The 19,008-nt window shown below is 43.0% G+C and overlaps 1 protein-coding gene across 1 annotated transcript; it reads left to right on the top strand.

The window, feature by feature from the left end:
* Positions 1-10,263: 10,263 nt before the first annotated feature.
* H3-3A (H3.3 histone A) lies at positions 10,264-18,457 on the top strand. The gene is made up of 4 exons (XM_082615456.1): positions 10,264-10,367; positions 11,898-12,048; positions 13,276-13,429; positions 17,798-18,457. Exons 2-4 carry the CDS (start codon positions 11,921-11,923, stop codon positions 17,924-17,926), a joined length of 411 nt encoding a protein of 136 aa, XP_082471582.1. The 5' UTR covers positions 10,264-10,367; positions 11,898-11,920; the 3' UTR covers positions 17,927-18,457.
* Positions 18,458-19,008: the final 551 nt, after the last annotated feature.

Below are 19,008 nucleotides of genomic sequence, written 5' to 3'. Positions count from 1 at the left end.
CAGCAGTCTGTCCTCTGTACATAGGAGCTTGGTTTGGGGGTTTGGGGTTTGGAGGTTTTCTTTTTAGATTCCACATATGTGAGATCATACAGTATTTGTTTTCCTCTGATTTACCTCACTTAGCATAACACCCTCAAAGTCCATCCATATTGTTGCAAATTCTTTGCCTTCAGTCTTAACCCTCTCAAACTCACCACTCACCCTGCTGCCAACGTGATATGCATACAAGAAAACCTGATCATGTCTCTTCCCTAACCCTCCCCACAGCCCAAGTGTCTTAGGTTGACAGACAAGGCCATCTAGCACCAAGTCTCTGGTCATTTTCCAGCCTCCTCTCCTGAGACTTCCTGTCTTGATATATGTGTCCTGGTTTTATGAAAATGCTTGCCTCACTACCTTTACTCATGCTATTCCCTCTACTTGGAACACCCTTCCATCTCTTCTTCACCTGCTCTATTCCTACTCATTCTTCAGGGCTAATTCCTATTTTTTGTAAAAAGTGACAAAAGAAAAGTTTGCATATGAATATCATGTTTATGCATGTTGATGTATAGAAAGAAGTCAAAATATTTGAAAATACAAACTGTTAGAAGTAGTTATCTGTAATAATTTTCTTCCTTATAAGAAAATATTTTAAAATGTTGAAAATATTTTTTAAAAAGTTTAGGCGTCACCACTTCCCAAATGCTCCCTGACCCCGAGGTTTCCTTGGTGCTCCCACAGAACTCCTGAAATGCCTCGAATGGAGAACACGTCACACCATATTGAGATTATCCCTTTCTCAATAGGACAAGGGCTATCTTTTTGCCTTTGTAGCAAGTGCCTAGCATAGTGCCAGGCACACAGTGGGCACTCAATAGATGCTTGTTGAACCGGCCCGAATTGCCCTTGTTCACACCTAGCGAGCAGCTAGCAGATCCTGTTCAGCTCTGTGGGCAGATCCTGGCCACACATTTGTCAGAAGCAAACCCCAGAGCAGAGCCATTTTTCTGTGTCTGCCATTCCCAGTCACTCTGTCAGGAGCCGTGGGTGCCTTTTCCCAGTTTTTGCACTTCCATTTTTTCTAACTATAGAAGTAATACAGTCTCACTATAAAAATAAAAATTTGGAAAGCATATACTGCAATAAAGTAAGAAAAAAAAAGATCAATTCAGTCCAAATACCTACTATTTTTTAACCAGAATTATTTAAATCAATGTTTTTCAATTTTCTTTTCCCATTTCCTGGCACATATATTAACTTCTACATTTTCCCAGCACTGGTCTGATTAGGAAATGGAGGGAGTCTATGCCCACGTGTGAAAATTTGTAGGGGGCAATAATGCATATAAAAGATTTTTAATAACCTTTGTACAGGGCTTCCCTGGTGGCTCAGTGGTTGAGAGTCCACCTGCCGATGCAGGGGACACGGGTTCGTGCCCCGGTCCGGGAAGGTCCCACATGCAGTGGAGCGGCTGGGCCCGTGAGCCACGGCCGCTGAGCCTGCGCGTCCGGAGCCTGTGCTCTGCAACGGGAGAGGCCACAACAGTGACAGGTCCGCTTACCACACACACAAAAAGATTTTTAATAATCTTTGTATAAACCATGTTTAATGTGTCGGGGTTTCTTCATCTCCTAATAAGTTTAAGGAACCCAGGGAGAGAAACTTTGCCTCTGAAATGACAACGGATCTCTCATCAGTGAATCCTGGTAACTAGGTGTGAAGAAGCTACTTTTGGTGTTCAAGATAACCCAGAGGCAAGGAAAAGCTGATCACTCTTGGAGGAAACATAAACATATCATTCCAAGATAACTGAGTCATATATATAGAGTCAGGGAGAGCCTCCTCCATAGAATTAGGGGAATAGCAGCAGGGTGTCCTTGTTGACCCCCAAGGGTCATCAGAGAGAATATCCAGGGAAGGACACTACTCACAGGCCAAAACATCACCTAGGCAGAGTCAGTCTCTCTCTGAGATGCTAACACTCCTATAGATCCAGCCTAGAAAGATCTTCCTCCCTCCTGATTCTGCAATTACTGTTCCACCTCAGAGACTGGGGGACATTGTGGGGCTTCTAATAATGTGGTTATTGCTTAATTAAGCTTCTTCCTAAACCTTATGTAGAAGTACTGGGCCCATACTATGTCCTGGGGGCACACTGACTAGCTACCTATCAGGGGACTGAAGCTAAACAAAGCATGCCAAATTCTCTAAAGCTAACCTGCACCTTCATGCTTCAAAAAAGGTTACAGTTTGCCCACGTGTTTGGGAACTATTAACACGGCTACTTTAAATTGCAATGATACATAGTAGATCATACCTTTTGAAAGCAGTAAAGACAGGTTTGACACAACGATGGTCATTTGTGGAGCCCGTACTCTGGGTCAGGTGCTCTGTATTTATTCTTTCTGACCCTTAGTGACCTGGCAAGGTAGGATTATTATTACACTTTAAGGTAATTTTGCTCATTTTACAGATGAGGAAACTAAGACCCAGAAAGGTTAACGCTCTGTTGGTTAGTGGCAGAGCTAGGATTCAAACTCAGTCCTGTTTGACTCCAAAGTCTCCTCCCTTCCTACTTGGTCTCCTTTGATCCTGGCTGTGCCATGGGTGTCAGTCATCATTGGGTAGGTTCTGCTGGGGGGAAGGACTAAGTAGGAATTGAACTCAGATAGCCTGTCAAACTTTACAGCACTGGCAGGATGTGACAAGGACTCCAGACTGCTTCCTGGGGTAGTTTCTCGGCAGAATATTTAGGAGGGAGAACAGAGTAATAACCTCAGCTATTACGGCACTTCGCCATGATGGTGGAGGGTTCTAAAGGCCCCAGAAGAGACCCGAGAAGGCCTGGAAACTCCTCGAGTGTGGAGATCTTACATGGAACACTTTGCTTTCTAGAAAGGGTAATATGGGTGTGGCAAGAGTGCCAGCAGACACCAGCCCTGCCGGCCCAGGAAAGGAAGCCAGATTCAGTTGCTAAAGAAGCTTAGAGAAGCTTGAGCAATGGGAGCTGGGGTCATGGAAAGTTGAGAGGAATATCCCCCTAGCATGGGTAAGGGCTGTTAGACTTAGGAAATAAAAATACAGGATGCCCAGTTAAATGTGAATGTCAGAAAAACAACAAAGTATTGTTTAGTATAAATATGTCCCAGGCACCATGTTTTCTGGAAACCCTAGCCGAGCTGAGCTTGAGTAGAAAGAGTCCCCTCTATGAGGGGACAGTGTGCCCAGGATGGGTCTTGCTGTGGGTGGATGTCAGTGTTGGAAGCGGTGTTAGGGAAACTTACGGTCTCAACAGGGAGCCATATGAGCCCTAAGCTCTCTCATTCCAGCCTAGGGTAGGACAAGGCATCTAAGAATACAGCAGAGGTGCATGGATGTTTAGACTGAGGTGACTTAGAAATTTTCCTTTCCAGGTAAAGACTTCATACTTAAGGTTTGATAACATATGTTCCATAATTTTTAAAAATATTTCTTTATTTATTTGGCCATGTCGGGTCTTAGTTGTGTCATGTGGGATCTTCGTTGCCACGTGTAGGATCTTTTTAGTCGTGGCACGCAGGATCTTTAGCTGCAGCATGCACTTAGTTGCGGCATGTGGGATCTAGTTCCCTGACCAGGGATCGAAGCCGAACCCCCTGCATTGGGAGCGTGAAGTCTTAGCCACTGGATCACCAGGGAAGTCCCCATGTGTTCCATAATTTAAATTCTTAATATAATTGGGAAAAAATAGTCTATTAAACAGAAAAAATCTTAATATACTAGGGATAAGTTAACTTGTCTGGTATTTGAGGTATTCTTATAAATGCTAGGAGTGAGAAAGGGGATTATAGAAGAAAGAATTTACTCTTTTTTTGATACTAGAAAAGGGGAACACCACTGCTTGAACCATTAAAAAATGGTACCAGGCAGTTCAGGGCTCCCTGGTAATTCAAGTCCTTGTTCTTCTGACAGGCAAGCTCTGCAGAGTAGAATATTCTGTCTGTCAAAGGAAGCATAACTCCTCTTTTTCCCAGAGGAGAAGGTAGTAGTTTTTTTTTTGGCTGTGTTGGGTCTTTGTTGCTGCACATGGGCTTTCTCTAGTTGCAGCGAGCAGGGGCTACTCTTCATTGTGATGCACAGGCTTCTCACTGCGGTGGCTTCTCTTGTTGTGGAGCATGGGCTCTAGGTGCGCGGGCTTCAGGAGTTGTGGCTCACAGGCTTAGTTGCTCCCCAGCATGTGGGATCTTCCCGGACCAGGGATCAAACCTGTGTCCCCTGTATTGGCAGGCGGATTTTTAACCACTGCGTCACCGGGGAAGTCCCAAAGGCAGTATACTTCTTGAACCTTACTTTTCTTTGAACTTGGACAATTAATCCAGTTCTTGGAAAAGGGGGGATTTTTAAAAAAGAGAGAATCCTCTCTTCTTTTAAAGGCTTTTTTATGAAATAGAATTTTCTCACCTGTTTATTAATACTTAGCAAGTGTCAAGATCATTATATTAGAATGTTGGAGTTTGAAGGAAGGGGTTGGGGAGTGTCTCAAAGGCTGTCTAATGTCCAAAAAGCTTCACCAGGTGCCATTTATATGTATGAATTCACAATGGTTCAAAGGCCTGGCTCTGGGCCTTGTGGTCTTAGAAACCACTTAACCTCTTGGCCGTCCTTCTTCAGGGCAGACCTACACCAACTCACTACACCAAGACTGATGTAGAACTGGGACACCCATTTATTCATTTACAAAGAAATGTGACAATCTCCAGGATACTGGGGAGGGCACCTCCAATCTACATAAGGAGCCCAACTGCAATCCCAAGGCTGCTTGGTGAGCAGAAAATAATCATAAGAATAGATGCCATTAGTCATTTAATGAGTGCTCAAAATTTATAAAACATTAATAGTGACAGTTAGCCCTGGTCAAAAGCACAATTCATCCTCACAACTTTACCATGAGAAAAATATTTACCTTCCTTATTCTGATGAGAATACTGAGAAAGTTATCATAGCTCATTAACTCTAAGAGGTACATTTTTTCAGATGTGAATATCCTGCAAACAAAATATATTTAAAAATTGGTTATAAAACTCCATAAACTATGGTCACTTTTTGTTTATTTATCTATCAAATAGTTATTAGGTGTCCAGCATGGACTGGGTACTATGCAAGTTGACAGGGACGGAAAAGTGTATAAAATATCAAGGTCCTTGCTCTCATCAAGTTTACAGTCTAGTTGGGGAGACCACTAATCAGCAAATGAACCAAAACATCAGGTTGTGAGAACTGCTGATGGAAATAAGCATGGAAATGTGACCGAGTATAACATGAGGGGTGGGGGGCAAGGAAGACAGGGACTCAAGGAAGGCAGGGTGGCTCTCTGAGGGGTGACATTGGAACTGAGACCTCAGAGCCATCCAGGGGTCTTCACTCTGGGCTATGTAGGTACCAGGAGATAGGTCCTCTCGGCCCTATGGCCCAGGGCTCCTGGCTGTGAGCAGCCCCTTCCGAGGCTCCTTGGAGGGCAGCCTGAGAGGCATGGGTCTGACCTGTGCCCCATGGTTGGCACAGAGCTGAGCAGATAAGCGGTGCCCACGACCCACTGTTCCATGTGATAGGCTGAGCACAGCCCAGGAGGGGCTCTAGCCCCTCATCCTTGCTTTAGTTCTGCAGCAGGGAACACTGCCCATCATGGACAAGGAGACAGAGGAAGACCATGCCAGATGCCCAAGGAGCGTTGGTGTAGCCCAAAATGCAGCCAGTCGGGGCTGGGGACAAGGAGGCTGAACAGGGCTGCTGGTGCAGATTTGAACTTCTGTCCTCTTACCAGGTACTTCTCACTATTTTAGACTCTTTTTGGTGGTGACCAAGGCACCTACAGGGTGACTGCTTATCAATATGTGCATTTTACAAATTTGAGCTGTATCATAATTTTAAAATACTTGACCTTTAAAAAGCTTAATTAGATTCAAAGTCCATTCACAAGAAATTCCAAGTTTACATTTGTCAATGAAAGAAAGGCAAGAATTTTAAATAGATAACTTCAACAGTTACACTGTTTTGAATGACTGAAAACAATTATTTTGAAGTTTTTCAGTAAGATCATCAAGAATTTGAAGAGCTCTTCATCCTAAAATCTTGATCAGGAATGGCATGTGGCCATTTCAAGTAGAAAACCTGATATAAAAAATTATGCTCATGGATGTAAGCTCAACATTTCCCATTAAAAACTTAGAAAACATTTTATTTGGGAGTTTTACACAAGTTTGATATTTATTACCTTCTTTAAAATGTAATTATTTTCTTTCATAGTGCTTATGGAATATAAAAATGCATAATGAAAGTTTTGATCCAGTTCTATTTGAATCGCTCCACATCCCCTTCGCTTTTCCTCAGTGTACCGTACAAAGAGGATCTTTCTCTAAGAGACATGGAAAAGTGGAAAAGTTGCCTTAGAAGATGAGGGAGCCAGCCTTGTGAAAAGCTTGGGGAGAGCATTCAAGCTGCGAAACACAGTGAAATGATCCTCAGGAGGGAAGAGCTTGAAAGGTAAGGTAGCAGGGCTGGAGCAGAATACCACTAGAGAGGGCAGAAGTGACGCTAGGCCCTGCGTTTAACCAAAAGCAGTGGGAGGCCTCTGAATGCATTTACACAAGGGTGCGACTTCATCTGATTTACATTCTATAAATCTAATGTCTGCATGCAGTGTAGAGAATGGAATACAGAGGTGCAAGAGTGGAAAGAGAAAGGTCATATAGGAAGTAACTGGGGGCCAGGTGAGAGGTGAGGAGAGGAGGAAAGGAGTAGGCCATTCTGAGAAGCTTTTCAGAGGTAGGACCAATAGGACTATGGGAGTGAAAGAAAGGGAGGCTTAAGTAGGATGCCTACACTTTTTGGTTTGAGCAGTTAAGTAACTCTTAATGCCATTTACTGGGCAACACTGAAAGAGGGATAGTTATGGGAGGAGGACTGAGATCCAAAGTCTCAGGACATAGTTTTCAACAAAGGGCAAATAGAGTCATACATGGTAAGAGATTTAATGGGCGTATGAATCATTCATCAATGATTACAATACATACTGAAATATCTACAGGTAAAATGATGTAAAGCTTGCAATTTGCTTCAAAATCCTTTGAGTGGGGGGAGGTAGGAAGAATGAGTACTGGTGTAGATGAAACACAAGATTGGTCATGAGTAGATCATTTCTGAAGCTAGCTGATGGGCACCCAGAGGGTCGCCATACTACCCTCCTGTTGTGTATGTTTGACAATTCCATGGGACTGGATGAGATCACCTAATATCCAACAAATGGGGACAGCCCCACACTGGGGGTGGAGCGGCGTAGAGGTGACAGTGCTGCTGCAGTGGAAAGAAAGAGGTAAGGCCACTGCTGTCCTAGAGTTGACATTCTCTGGGGAAGGGACAGGTAACAAGCAAGTAAACAAATATGACAGGTTTAAATCAACGTGATAAAGAGGAAGTGTGATAAAGTGTGCGTGGGTACAGCAACTGAGTGGCCAGAAGCAACAGCTCCTTGAGGCAGTAATCTTTGCATTGGACTGACTCACGAGCTAAACGGATATCAGTAGTGGTGTTTTTAAAGTCCTTTCCACTCTACTTTTAAACCTTTTACTCATAGACAAGTCTGAATTAGTGACCATAAGCTTTCTACTCTAGGGAAAACGTTTTAACTTAACAGCTTTTGCTCCCCTCCTTTCCACTGTTTTTTTTTTTTTTTTTTTCCTTTTTAAAAAAACTCATTTGGCCGCACTGGGTCTTAGTTGCAGACTGCGGGATCTAGTTCCCTGACCAGGGATCGAACCCGGGCCCCCTGCATTGGGAGTATGGAGCCTTAACGACTGGACCACCAGGGAAGTCCCTCCATTGTTTTTTAAACTCCAAATTTTGAAGCCATTATTAGCCCAAGAGTTCTAGAAGTAGAGCCAATTCAGGACTGACCCTGGTACCCCCTTTAGAATCCCTTTTTGCCCTGACAGCTTTCCTTCCCCCGTCATCTGACTCTAAAGTCCTCTTCCCCCCTCAGCTACAGTTTTTGCCACTCTTAGGACTCCAAAGGACCTCTTTCCTTCCCTCTTCCAAGTGCTACTTCCCTGTGCAAAGCAATGCTTCCAGAGATCATAAGCCCCATGAGGGCTTGTGTTGTTCACTGCTGTCTTCCAGCACCCAGAACTGTGCCAAGCACAGTTAGCACCCAATAAATATTCACTCAGTGAGAAAACTTCCAGAAGCCACTAGGTAGGTAACCAGGCACCTACCTAGGTGCTAAACGTACTTGATCCTACAACTAGAAAAAAGTTGTGGCCTATCTTCACACAGATAAATATCACTCCTATTTTACAGATGGACAGCTGAGTAGGTTCAGATAATCCATGATCAGAACTATTTCACCTAAAATAGTCTTTCCTGTCCTTAGAAATATTTTGAAGACAAAAAATAGAAGCTATGGAAAAATCTAGCATATAAAGAGAACGTTACCAGTGTCATTTAACATTTCTTGAAGATATGATGAATTTAACTGATGTATAACAGCCTTCCTGGAAAACTCCCAGAAAAAAAACCAACAAATATTTTGGTTTCATCAAAACAAAACAAAAACAAGCAAAGAAACCTCTTCTTGGCCCGAATTATAGGAAGTCTTCGCTAGCAGCTCAGCCTAAGCTTTTTTGCATACGTGCTTTTAGGATAGGCTTGCAGATTGCGTGTATTCTGCAGATCAACCACAGACACTTAACATTCATTAAATAATAATGAAACAGGAGGTCTGGATTTTTTTTGGTTTCTCCTGGGTCTGTTCATCACTCAAGTGTCCTTGGACAAATCTACTCCCTCTCTCAATATCTGATTTCCATATATCCGTTTCAGGATAATCTCTCGTATCTGATTTCCATATATCCATTTCAGGATAATGTTTATGACTAAGATGCTTTATAAGATCTTCAGACTACCAATAGTAGTTATGCCCTCCATCTGTGAAATTTATCTCCTTCACTATCCTATGGGATGTCTTCATGACACTTCTATTGAAAACCTTCACACAGAGTTGCGAGTGCTGTCAAAACCATCTAGGGACGGTACAGATATTCTAAGGCCAATGAGCTGACAACGTGGATGACTTGAACCTGAAGTCTGTTTCCTATGCTACTGAGAATTGTTAACTGGATAAATGTGATAACCCCCAAACCATGTTTTCCTTATTTCTGCCGTTTTCCGCCGCATCTAAACTATGCAAAAGCTGCTGACAACACTTGACTATCCAGTATTTGGCAATTCTACCGAATACTGAAAAGGTTAAAAGGCCGAACTTGCTAGTAGGACAAGCTGCCAGGACCGGTAGTCAGGCTCTGGTGCAGTTAGCTGTGTATTCCACACATTGTTTTAGAGGCTTACAAAATACAGCCATCTTGCATCAGGCATCCCGGCCCAGGAAGAAGGCGAGCCCCGGCCGCTCGGCCCTGGAGATGCCACCTGCGCGGGGCCGGGCGTCCTAGGTGGCAGAGCCCTTGCGGACTGCCTACAGCCCGCACCGCGGGGCCCGCCATGGCCCGGGCCGGTGTGTTGAGTGACTAAAGTTGTCTACGGGCGGGCCGGCCGCACCTGGCCCGGAGAGAGAGCGTGAAGGCTGCAGTCCGGCAGCCCTGCCAGCGGCTAGAGCAGCCCCATCCCAAAGTGGACGCGGGACGCTAGGCTGCTATTTGCAAGCTTCCTGTTGGGTAGTGTTTTCAACTGGGGTGCACCGACCGGGCCGGCGGTGCCCTCCTCCCCGCCCCCACGCCGCCCGGGGCGCCTCGAGGACGCGCGCCTGGGCCCGCGCCGGAGCGGGGCGCCCCCTCCCTCGCCCTCCCCGCCGCGGCCCGAGACGCCCGCAGGCCGGGTGTTCACCGACTGCGCCTCCTCCCGCCCGCCCCTCCCCCCCTCACTTCCCCCTCGGCGCCCCAAACCCGGGCTTCCCGAGTTCCAAGACGTGTGCGCACGGAGCAGGGTGGGAGTGCGGGGCCGGAGAGCCGGCGTTAAAACGGGGGCGGGCTGACGGCCGTCTCGGCCGGAGCCGGCGGCCCTTCGGCGTGTCTTTTGTGTTTGTACACACACGGCGCGAGGTGGCCGGGAGGAGGGAGCAGGCGGCGCGCGGGGGAGGGGCGAGCGCGCGCCAGCGAACGGGCGCGCGGGGGGAGGGGCAGAGGCGGGACGCGAGCGAGGGGGCGAGGGCGGGGCCGAGCCTTCCCTCCATTGTGTGTGATTGGTTGGCGCGCGGCGCGGGGGCGGGGCGGCGTGTGTTGGGGGATAGCCTCGGTGTCAGCCATCTTTCAATTGTGTTCGCTGCCGCCGCCGCGCCGCTGTCGCTCTCCGACGCCAGCGCCGCCTCTAGCTCGCTGAGCTCCAGCCGAAGGAGAAGGGGGGTAAGTTTCCCCGTCTGCCCGCTTCCCCGGAACCGAGCCCCGCTTGCCGTCAACCCCGGGCCGGGCCCCGGCGGTGCGGTGAGGGGACCCACGGTCCCTCCGGCTTGGCCCACAAACTTTTTGGCCCAGAAATGGAGGTGAGGAGCGAGTTTCCCGCACCCCTCAGGCGGCGGCGGCTCCGGCGGCTCCCCAGTCTCTCGCCGCCTCAGCCCAACAGCAGCAACCGCCGCGTCGCCGAGCCTGCTCTCCCTCCCCGCGCCCCTGGCTCCTCTTTCTTCGGTGAAATCCCGCCCGCCGCCCCTTCCCGGGACCCCAGACCTTCACCACGACCCGCGCGGGCCTCTTAACTACCGCCCCCGGACCCCGGACCCCAGTTTTCGAGCGGGAAAAGGGTGGAAATCGCCTCTGCTTCCCACCCTGGGGTAACTCGCTTTTTGCTGCCTCCCCACAGTTGTTGCTAAGCTTCACCATCTTGTCTCTCTTCTCTGGTCACCGACCATATTTTTTCCCCCGTTTCTCTCTTCCCCATTTCAAAAAAGGAGGAAAAAATTTTAAAGAGAAACATTTTTTTCTCCTTTTTTAGAGAAGCGGAAACTTGATGCATTTGAAATGCACAAAAAAACTTTTGCATTTTGGAGGGCGGCACGTGGCAGGGGATCGGGCTATTTTCGAGCAATTTGGTGTTTTGTCTCTTTGGTAGGGAATCGGATACGTTTTGCGATTGTTTCCATTTTGTTCTGGTCTGGGAGCCGAGTTTGTGCCTGCGCGAGACGCTGGGAGCGAGGCGGGCAGGCTGGGGGACCCTGTGCCGAGGGGCCGGAGGAGGCGAAACCAAAAGTTTATGTGGTGCTTGGGGTGGACTGGTCGGCCGGTCCCGTGCGTTAATTAAAGCCTGGGTGCGGGGCACTTTTTTTTTTTATTTCACTGCGAAGCTTCTGAGGACTGGACGCCAGGACGGTGCTTTGTAGAATGCTCGCTGGTGGTAGCTGTTGTTCCTCTCTTGTTTTTTGAGACGGCTTTTTGTCAACAGAACTGTAGAGATGCAAAAGCAAGAATGTTTTCAGATATTTACAGCAGTCTATCGACTGCCAGACGTAAAGGGGGGGCGGCGGGGGGGTGACCAAAACCTTTTTTGCTGTAATTTGACTCGACCTTTCTGTGGTTTGAGGCTTCGTTCTTTTGACTTGTTAGTGGATCGAATATTTACAGACATTTCTAATTTCTACTTTAATTAAAGAAACTGAAGCGAAGGCTGTCAGGGGTCTTTTTGTTTTGCCGTTTATCGCTCAGATTTGGCTTTTTTGAGAGATGATTGGTGTTAATGCTAACAATTTTCTAGTACTACAGTTTGTTTCAGGAAGTCATATTTGGGTGGTAGACGTAATCTGCACACTTTCAAATTATGTAACATTACAGACATTTTTTTATACTGATCATAATTTCCAGATTTGGGGGGGGCGGTGGTAGTGGCAGGAAAACTTGTATGTTTGGTAGTTGCATATGGTGATTTTTGTGTTTTGATGCTGGTAGGTAAGTAAGGAGGTCTTTATACCATGGCTCGTACAAAGCAGACTGCCCGCAAATCGACCGGTGGTAAAGCACCGAGGAAACAACTGGCTACAAAAGCCGCTCGCAAGAGTGCGCCCTCTACTGGAGGGGTGAAGAAACCTCATCGTTACAGGTATTAAAACAAGAGGAGGGAAAAAATGGGACAAAGCCTATCTCCCGAAGCAGTATCTATATAATTTAATAAAAAGATGTATAATCATACTTTTTGCTTTAGAGAAACTGATAATTTTTCCTTTTGAATATTTACTAATACTTTTATATATATATATATATATATATATATATATATATATATATGTATAAAATTTAGTGTTAGGTTTTATTGGGAACATGTTTAATTTTGAAGCCATGATCTTGCCCATAGCCCAAAGGAGAGGTTGTATCACTAATAACGTTAATGGGATAGGGTAACATTTTATTTAGCTGTTAGGTGTAATGTATATTTTTTAAATAGTATAGTGTTGTTTTTAAATACATTTTGGAGGATACTCTTTCTCTTGGTAAAGTAATTTGATCAAGATTGGGGGTCATTTTGTTTTAGCTAAGACCTTCATTTACTCGAATTCGTTTATTTCCTTCTGTTAGCACAGTTTTGAACTACCCTGAGCAGTGTTGTTAAGGGCATCTGCCATTAGAGGGCAGAAGTTGTCTGTATTTAGGTGCGCTCTGCAAATGATTTTACAGTTAGCCTAAAATAAAAGTGGAAGAAATAAGTCAGAATTGAGGTAAATTTCTTGCTTAAAATTAGTTTTAAAAAGAAAGAAAGAAAAAAGGAAAACTTCCATATGGAAGATACACCATAAAAGAGTATTCACATCTAATCATTCATGAGGGATGTGCAGTGTTCAAAGGTATTCTGGGAAGTCAAACTTAAATGCCATAAACGTACTTTTTAAAGGAAACTTACTGAGTTGTGCTGGTAGGTGTTTTAGAAGAATTGGGGGTGCCAGTGGGAAGAAGGAGAGTGCTGCCAAATTGAGAAGAGTGAACAGTTTTGACCAACTCTTTACTTGTGGCCTAGTACTTTCCCAAGTCGTAATTATAACAAGTTAGTGATATATGTTAAAGAGGAAGAAAGTAAAGGGGACTTTGATTAAACCCCCCTGCCAGGAATCTACTTTAATATCATGCTTCTTGCTTTAAAGGTATTGTTGTGTTACTCTTAACAGACTTGAATATTCAGGTCATAAATTAATAAGTGAAATTTGATACAGAAGCTGAAGAATAGTTGGGTGATTTATTTTTTGAAAAGTGACTGCGTCTTTTTAAAGCTGATGACCACTCTTTTGTGTTTTTTATGTATTTGGTAACCATGTCTTTATTGTGTTTTGTTTTAAAGGCCTGGTACCGTGGCGCTCCGTGAAATTAGACGTTACCAGAAGTCCACTGAACTTCTGATTCGCAAACTTCCCTTCCAGCGCCTGGTGCGGGAAATTGCTCAGGACTTCAAAACAGATCTGCGCTTCCAGAGTGCAGCGATTGGTGCTTTGCAGGTAAAGTGGCGGGTGGGAAAGGCTCTAAGAGTTGGCGGTTCCTGCTTTGTGCCAAGAACAATTCTAAATCTTTGCATATGCTTGTTAAATTTAATCATCACAAGCGGATGAGGTAGGTCTTATCTGTTTCACTGTTAAGACGTCAGAAAGGTTAAGCTGCTTGAGGTCATACAAGCAGGCATAGGATTTTAAAATTTTAGACGTTGCAGTGTTTAAAGGGAAAAAGAACCTTCTGGTTTGGCTTACAGTTGCTGCAGGACATCAAGAAGTCATGGGGCTAAAGGTCTGTATTGGTAATTAGTTTCAAACAGTGACTGATATAAAAGGAATATTAGAATAAATGGCTTCCTGGGCCTGAAGAGGCAGTTGCAAGTGGAGAGAACCTAATATCTGGGATGGGAACAGGCAGCATAAAAGAATTGTGCATTGAGGTAAAGAAGCATGAGTGGTAGTTAGGATTAGGTTGGCCATAAGGAGGAAAAGACACTAGGCTTGTAAAGAGAAACTGGAAGACCTGTAGTTTGCTAAAGGGGGTTATGTATGGATTTCCACTTAAATGGGAAACAGTGAATTTAATCTTAGCTCCAGTGTGTCAGAACTTTGAGAAGTACTGTTTTAGCTGTGGTTATATATTTGAAATACTGGTGGTTTGTGCCAAGATTAAAACTTGAAATGCCCACAAGTAAGATATTTGATTAGGTATGTAGGTATAATTAACATCGATCACTTAAGTAACCTATAATGTTAACGAGTTTGGCATTCGTTAGATCATTGTAACTCAAAGTATGGTAAGACTGCCACCTCCTTCAGAGCGTGGGGTTAGAGGCGATTAAAATTGCAGATTGCTAGGCACCTCCACAGACCTGAATCGGAATCTCTTTTGGGGGAGGGTCCAGAATCTACATACACTCCATTGGAGGATTTTTCAAGGCTGCTGTTGCCAAGCTTTTCCTTTATGTGTAAGGAAGATTTGATAGGTGGATTCTACCCTGAAGTGTAATTGGTTGAGCTGTTTCTATGGTTAGTCTGAACTTCATTTGATTGGTGAATTCCAGGAGTTGGCATCCATTAAATTCTCAATGAATTGAAATAACTGAAATTTCAAACTACTGAAATCTTCCAGTGCTGTTATTTAAAACCTTTATTTTCTGTTTTAATCATTGACTATCTTTAGATCCCATTTTGTTTATTACTATAATTGCTAATCACATTTTCCCCACTAATTTTAAATATAGAAATATTGATATTCTCAAGCATTGATCTAAAGCTGCCAATTTTGTTTTGTAGTTAGAGTTAGCAGGGCTATGCTTGAAGAACACACTATACTTGAAAGTCCAACATTGTTGAGCTTAAGTGTCAATGATAGAGCTTTGTAAATTGATTACTAAATAGTCTGAGTAAAAGACTATTGTCTTTTTAAAATTCGTGTGTAAACTTCCACATTGCTGTTATTAAGGTGTGTGTTTTATATTTGTCAGTAAGTGTGGTTGTATTGGTTTTGCGCAAAATGTTCAATTCTGCTGCCTGTAGTACTCTTGCATTAGGTAACTCTTTATTGGAAGAGTAATCTTTGTTAGAAGTTTATTTTGTTTTGCTTTTTTTATGCATAAGTTCTCTTAAAGATACAAAGATGGAGAATTTGCTAATGGAAATAGGGCAGTAGAAGAGAGCAGTTGAAATAGAATTCCAAAAGTCACTATTTTTGCCTTTAGAATTACAGTTTACAACTTTTCTAATACAACTAAATGAGGAGGGGAGGTAGTCCAGTGAGGATGGGAGAGAATTTAGTCTAGGTTTGCCATAGATAATCAAGAATTAGCTAACTTGAAATTTAGCCTTTGCCCCTAATATCTGAGAGTTTGAACTAAGGTATCGTGTTAAAAATGGACATTGGTGGTTTGAAGTGGTGGAAGAGTCAGATATTGAATATACTCAAAATGTTGTACATTAACATTTCCTTCCAGTTATAAGATATTTTTTATTTTGCTGTTATCTCAAAATTACGTTCATTGGGCTATAAATTAATGTGTCAGTCTTTAATTCCCATCATGGCCTTAATGTTTAGGAGACGTTGGGACACTGGCAATAGAGTTAGAAATATATGAGTCATGGTTAAATTCCCTGAATATTGACTGTTCTCCCAGAGCTGACCAGACACAACTCCATAAAACCTATAGCCAGGTTGTAAGATGGCAGTGAGAGGCCCAGCTGCCACATGCCACATTTGAGTAGCACTAGGGGAGCCAGTAGGTCATTATTCCACTCTTAAATGGTCTCAGAATTGCAGGACCTGTTGGCTTGTCTGTATAGCAGCTCATAGTGCTGTGTTTTGCGGAAGCCTTCTAGATTTGCGTAATCCTGAGATACGCTGGGTGAAACAAAAGAGAAACTAGTTTCTTTCTTGAGGAACTTCAGTCCTAGTATCTGATGTGTGTTGTGAACCTGTAAGAGTAGGTAGGCTACAGTATGCTGTGTTTCCTAAATTTTTTACCCATTTCTAGAGTATCCCAAGAATTAATCCCTGAACATTAAGGACTTCTGCTTTTAATATATTTTTTGGAATAGGTAAGATACACAGAACTAATTGCATAGAAAAGATGCAAATTTCGGGAATTCCCTTGTGGTCCAGCGGTTAGGACTCCGCGCTTTCACAGCTGAGGAGCCGCATTCAATCCCTGGTCAGGGAACTGTCCCGCAAGCCACATATCCCGGCCAAGAAAAAAAAAAGGAAAACATGCAAATTTCAGTTAGGGTTAGAGATCTCTGTTAAGTAATTTAAGGGCATTAAAAGATGACTAGTGTACAAGGCCAATGTGATTGCCAAGGAATTAGGAGTTCAAAGTTACCTGCACCTGGGAACCAGAGGCAGGAGGAGTGTTTGCTTTCTCCTTCATGGAATAATCTTAGGTAGTCCATAAAGGGTAGGTAAATAAGACTTAGCTCTTGATAACAAATGCTACGGAAAGACATGTAGGGATAGTAAACTTTGGGTGAAACAGATTTTTATAGAAGAGAGAGATGAGGCTAAAAAGAATGAAGATATAAATGTAGGAAATAATTTTTTTCATAAGATGGAATAACGTAAACCATTTTGATTAATTATTGCTGTGTTAGTGCTTTTAAAAGCAGAACCTCAAGTTTTATTGGCAAAGTCAAAATGTTTGTAAAAAGCAAAACTGGTTCTTCCCATCTCTGTATCTTGTGTGTTATGTAGTATTGTGGGGCTTGAATTGCTCAAGTATTCTGTGTATTTCTCTTTTAGTTTTATTACCTAGAGTTTCCAAAATGGAAATAATTTTTTTAATTAGGACAAAAATAGCAATTACAAAAATCTGTTTTTTTTCCCCTAAATATATCTCGAACAGAGAAATAACTTGCTAATAGAGAAGCCAAATAACATCTTTCATTTAGTGTGTTCCTAATCCACTAAAACAGTTGGGCTGATGACTGGTAAAACAGTAGGTTCATTTCAAAATGAGTAAGCAGATGTTTTAACCTAGACTAAAGGATTCTTCAGCTTTTCAGACAGCTGTAAGATGTACTATCAATTTAAGAGTTAATTATAAGTAGAAGCTCCCCTTTTTTCCTCTTTACATGCCAAGTGTTGGTGAATGATTCATGTAGCTACCAGTTTTTGAGTGAAAGTAGGGATAAGAAGATGCCTTCAGAAAAGTCTTAAGAGTATAATGAGAAAAACTAGAGGGATCAATGTTAATGCTGGGAGGTAGCAAAAATGCCATTACAGATAGGGGTGCATAGAGGAAGGTACAGTTAGTGGGGGGCATAGGGGCATATCTCAGCAAAATAGGTCAATGTATGTAAGTAAGACACAAATCTGGTGTGTTCTGGGACCCAATAGCAATCTAGTGGTAAAACTGAGGTGTTAAAGGAAAGGTAGGTGAGGACCATATGATGGAAACCAGTGGTCAAACAGATATAATGAAGTGTGAGTAAGATTCAGAAAAAGGAGGACACAACAGGGTAGGAGAGTATATTACTTTGGATTAGATACATGATTCCATTTATCTTTCTGAGGATGAGAATGAATGTTAGAATTTAAGTTGGATTTTTTGCTTTACTCAAGACACATTTCAGTTTACTAAAAATCACATATAACATTTAAAAAATTAAACTTTTTTAGTAGTGAAATTATTTGACTTGTATTATTTGATAAAGACTTGAGTTTTCACTTTCATAAGCTGCCTTTCAGCCTCGTCGCACAGATTTTAAAATGTAAGCATTTGGTAAAATAGTCAACATCTTCTGAAACAGGTTTTTAAAGGGCTCAAAAACCTCATCTTTTTAACTGATACAGATGTAACTTAACTATTGATAATATTAATATTTTTTTCTTTATTCCTGTTGTAGGAGGCAAGTGAGGCCTATCTGGTTGGCCTTTTTGAAGACACCAACCTGTGTGCTATCCATGCCAAACGTGTAACGATTATGCCAAAAGACATCCAGCTAGCACGCCGCATACGTGGAGAACGTGCTTAAGAATCCACTATGATGGGAAACATTTCATTCTTTAAAAAAAAAAAAAAAAAATTTCTCTTCCTGTTATTGGTAGTTCTGAACGTTAGATTTTTTTTTTTTTTTTTCCCCGTGGGGTCAAAAGGTACCTAAGTATATGATTGCAGGTGGAAAAATGGGGGACAGAAATCAGGTATTGGCAGTTTTCCCATTTTCATTTGTGTGTGAATTTTTAATATAAATGCGGGGACATAAAGCATTAATGCAAGTCAAAATGTTTCAGTGAACAAGTTTCAGCAGTTCAACTTTATAACAATTATAAATAAACCTGTTAAATTTTTCTGGACAATGCCAGCATTTGGATTTTTTTAAAACAAGTAAATTTCTTATTGACTGCAACTAAATGGTGTTTGTAGCATTTTTATCATACAGTAGATTCCATCCATTCACTATACTTTTCTAACTGAGTTGTCCTATATGCAAGTACATGTTTTTAATGTTGTCTGTCTTCTGTGCTGTTCCTGTAAGTTTGCTATTAAAATACATTAAACTATACCTGCTTTTGGTCTTTACTATAAACCTTATCTGTACAATTAACTTACTTGAAATTTCCATATTCAGAATAATTTTAGTATCAAGTGTTTTGTCACTTTTTATCTGAAACTGTTGAGAGGAGGAAAGTATAAGCTTCGTATGGGAAGGAAACTGGAGCTACTGGCTTTCCTCCAAATTTTTAAAAATTTGAAGATGGTGGGCTTCCCTGGTGGCGCAGTGGTTGAGAAGTCCGCCTGGCGATGCAGGGGACACGGGTTCGTGCCTCGGTCCGGGAAGATCCCACATGCCGCGGAGCAGCTGGGCCCGTGAGCCATGGCCGCTGAGCCTGCGCTGCTCCGCAACGGGAGAGGCCACAACGGTGAGGGGCCCGCGTACCACAGAAAAAAAAAAAATTTTTTTTTTTTTGAAGATGGTATATCTATTTTCCAAAACCAGAGTTTGACTATGGATATGTGTACTTTTAACCAGCAATTCCCAAACCTAGCTGGCCAGCAGAATCACACGAAAATAGTTAAATCTGTAAAAGTAGTGAAAGTACATTTATAAACATA

Source organism: Mesoplodon mirus, assembly GCF_964341445.2.
Source record: "Mesoplodon mirus genome assembly, chromosome: 3".
NCBI classification, from domain to species: Eukaryota; Metazoa; Chordata; class Mammalia; order Artiodactyla; family Ziphiidae; genus Mesoplodon; species Mesoplodon mirus.
Note: the sequence above shows the minus strand (reverse complement) of the source record. Positions and strands in the feature narration are given on the sequence as shown.

Bases quoted from the DNA above. Each gene is read 5' to 3' on its own strand.
- H3-3A (XM_082615456.1), top strand. From the start codon at position 11,921: ATGGCTCGTACAAAGCAGACTGCCCGCAAATCGACCGGTGGTAAAGCA. The intron at 12,049-13,275 runs GTATTAAAACAA...TTTGTTTTAAAG, and splicing joins AAGAAACCTCATCGTTACAG to GCCTGGTACCGTGGCGCTCC. The intron at 13,430-17,797 runs GTAAAGTGGCGG...TTCCTGTTGTAG, and splicing joins CAGCGATTGGTGCTTTGCAG to GAGGCAAGTGAGGCCTATCT.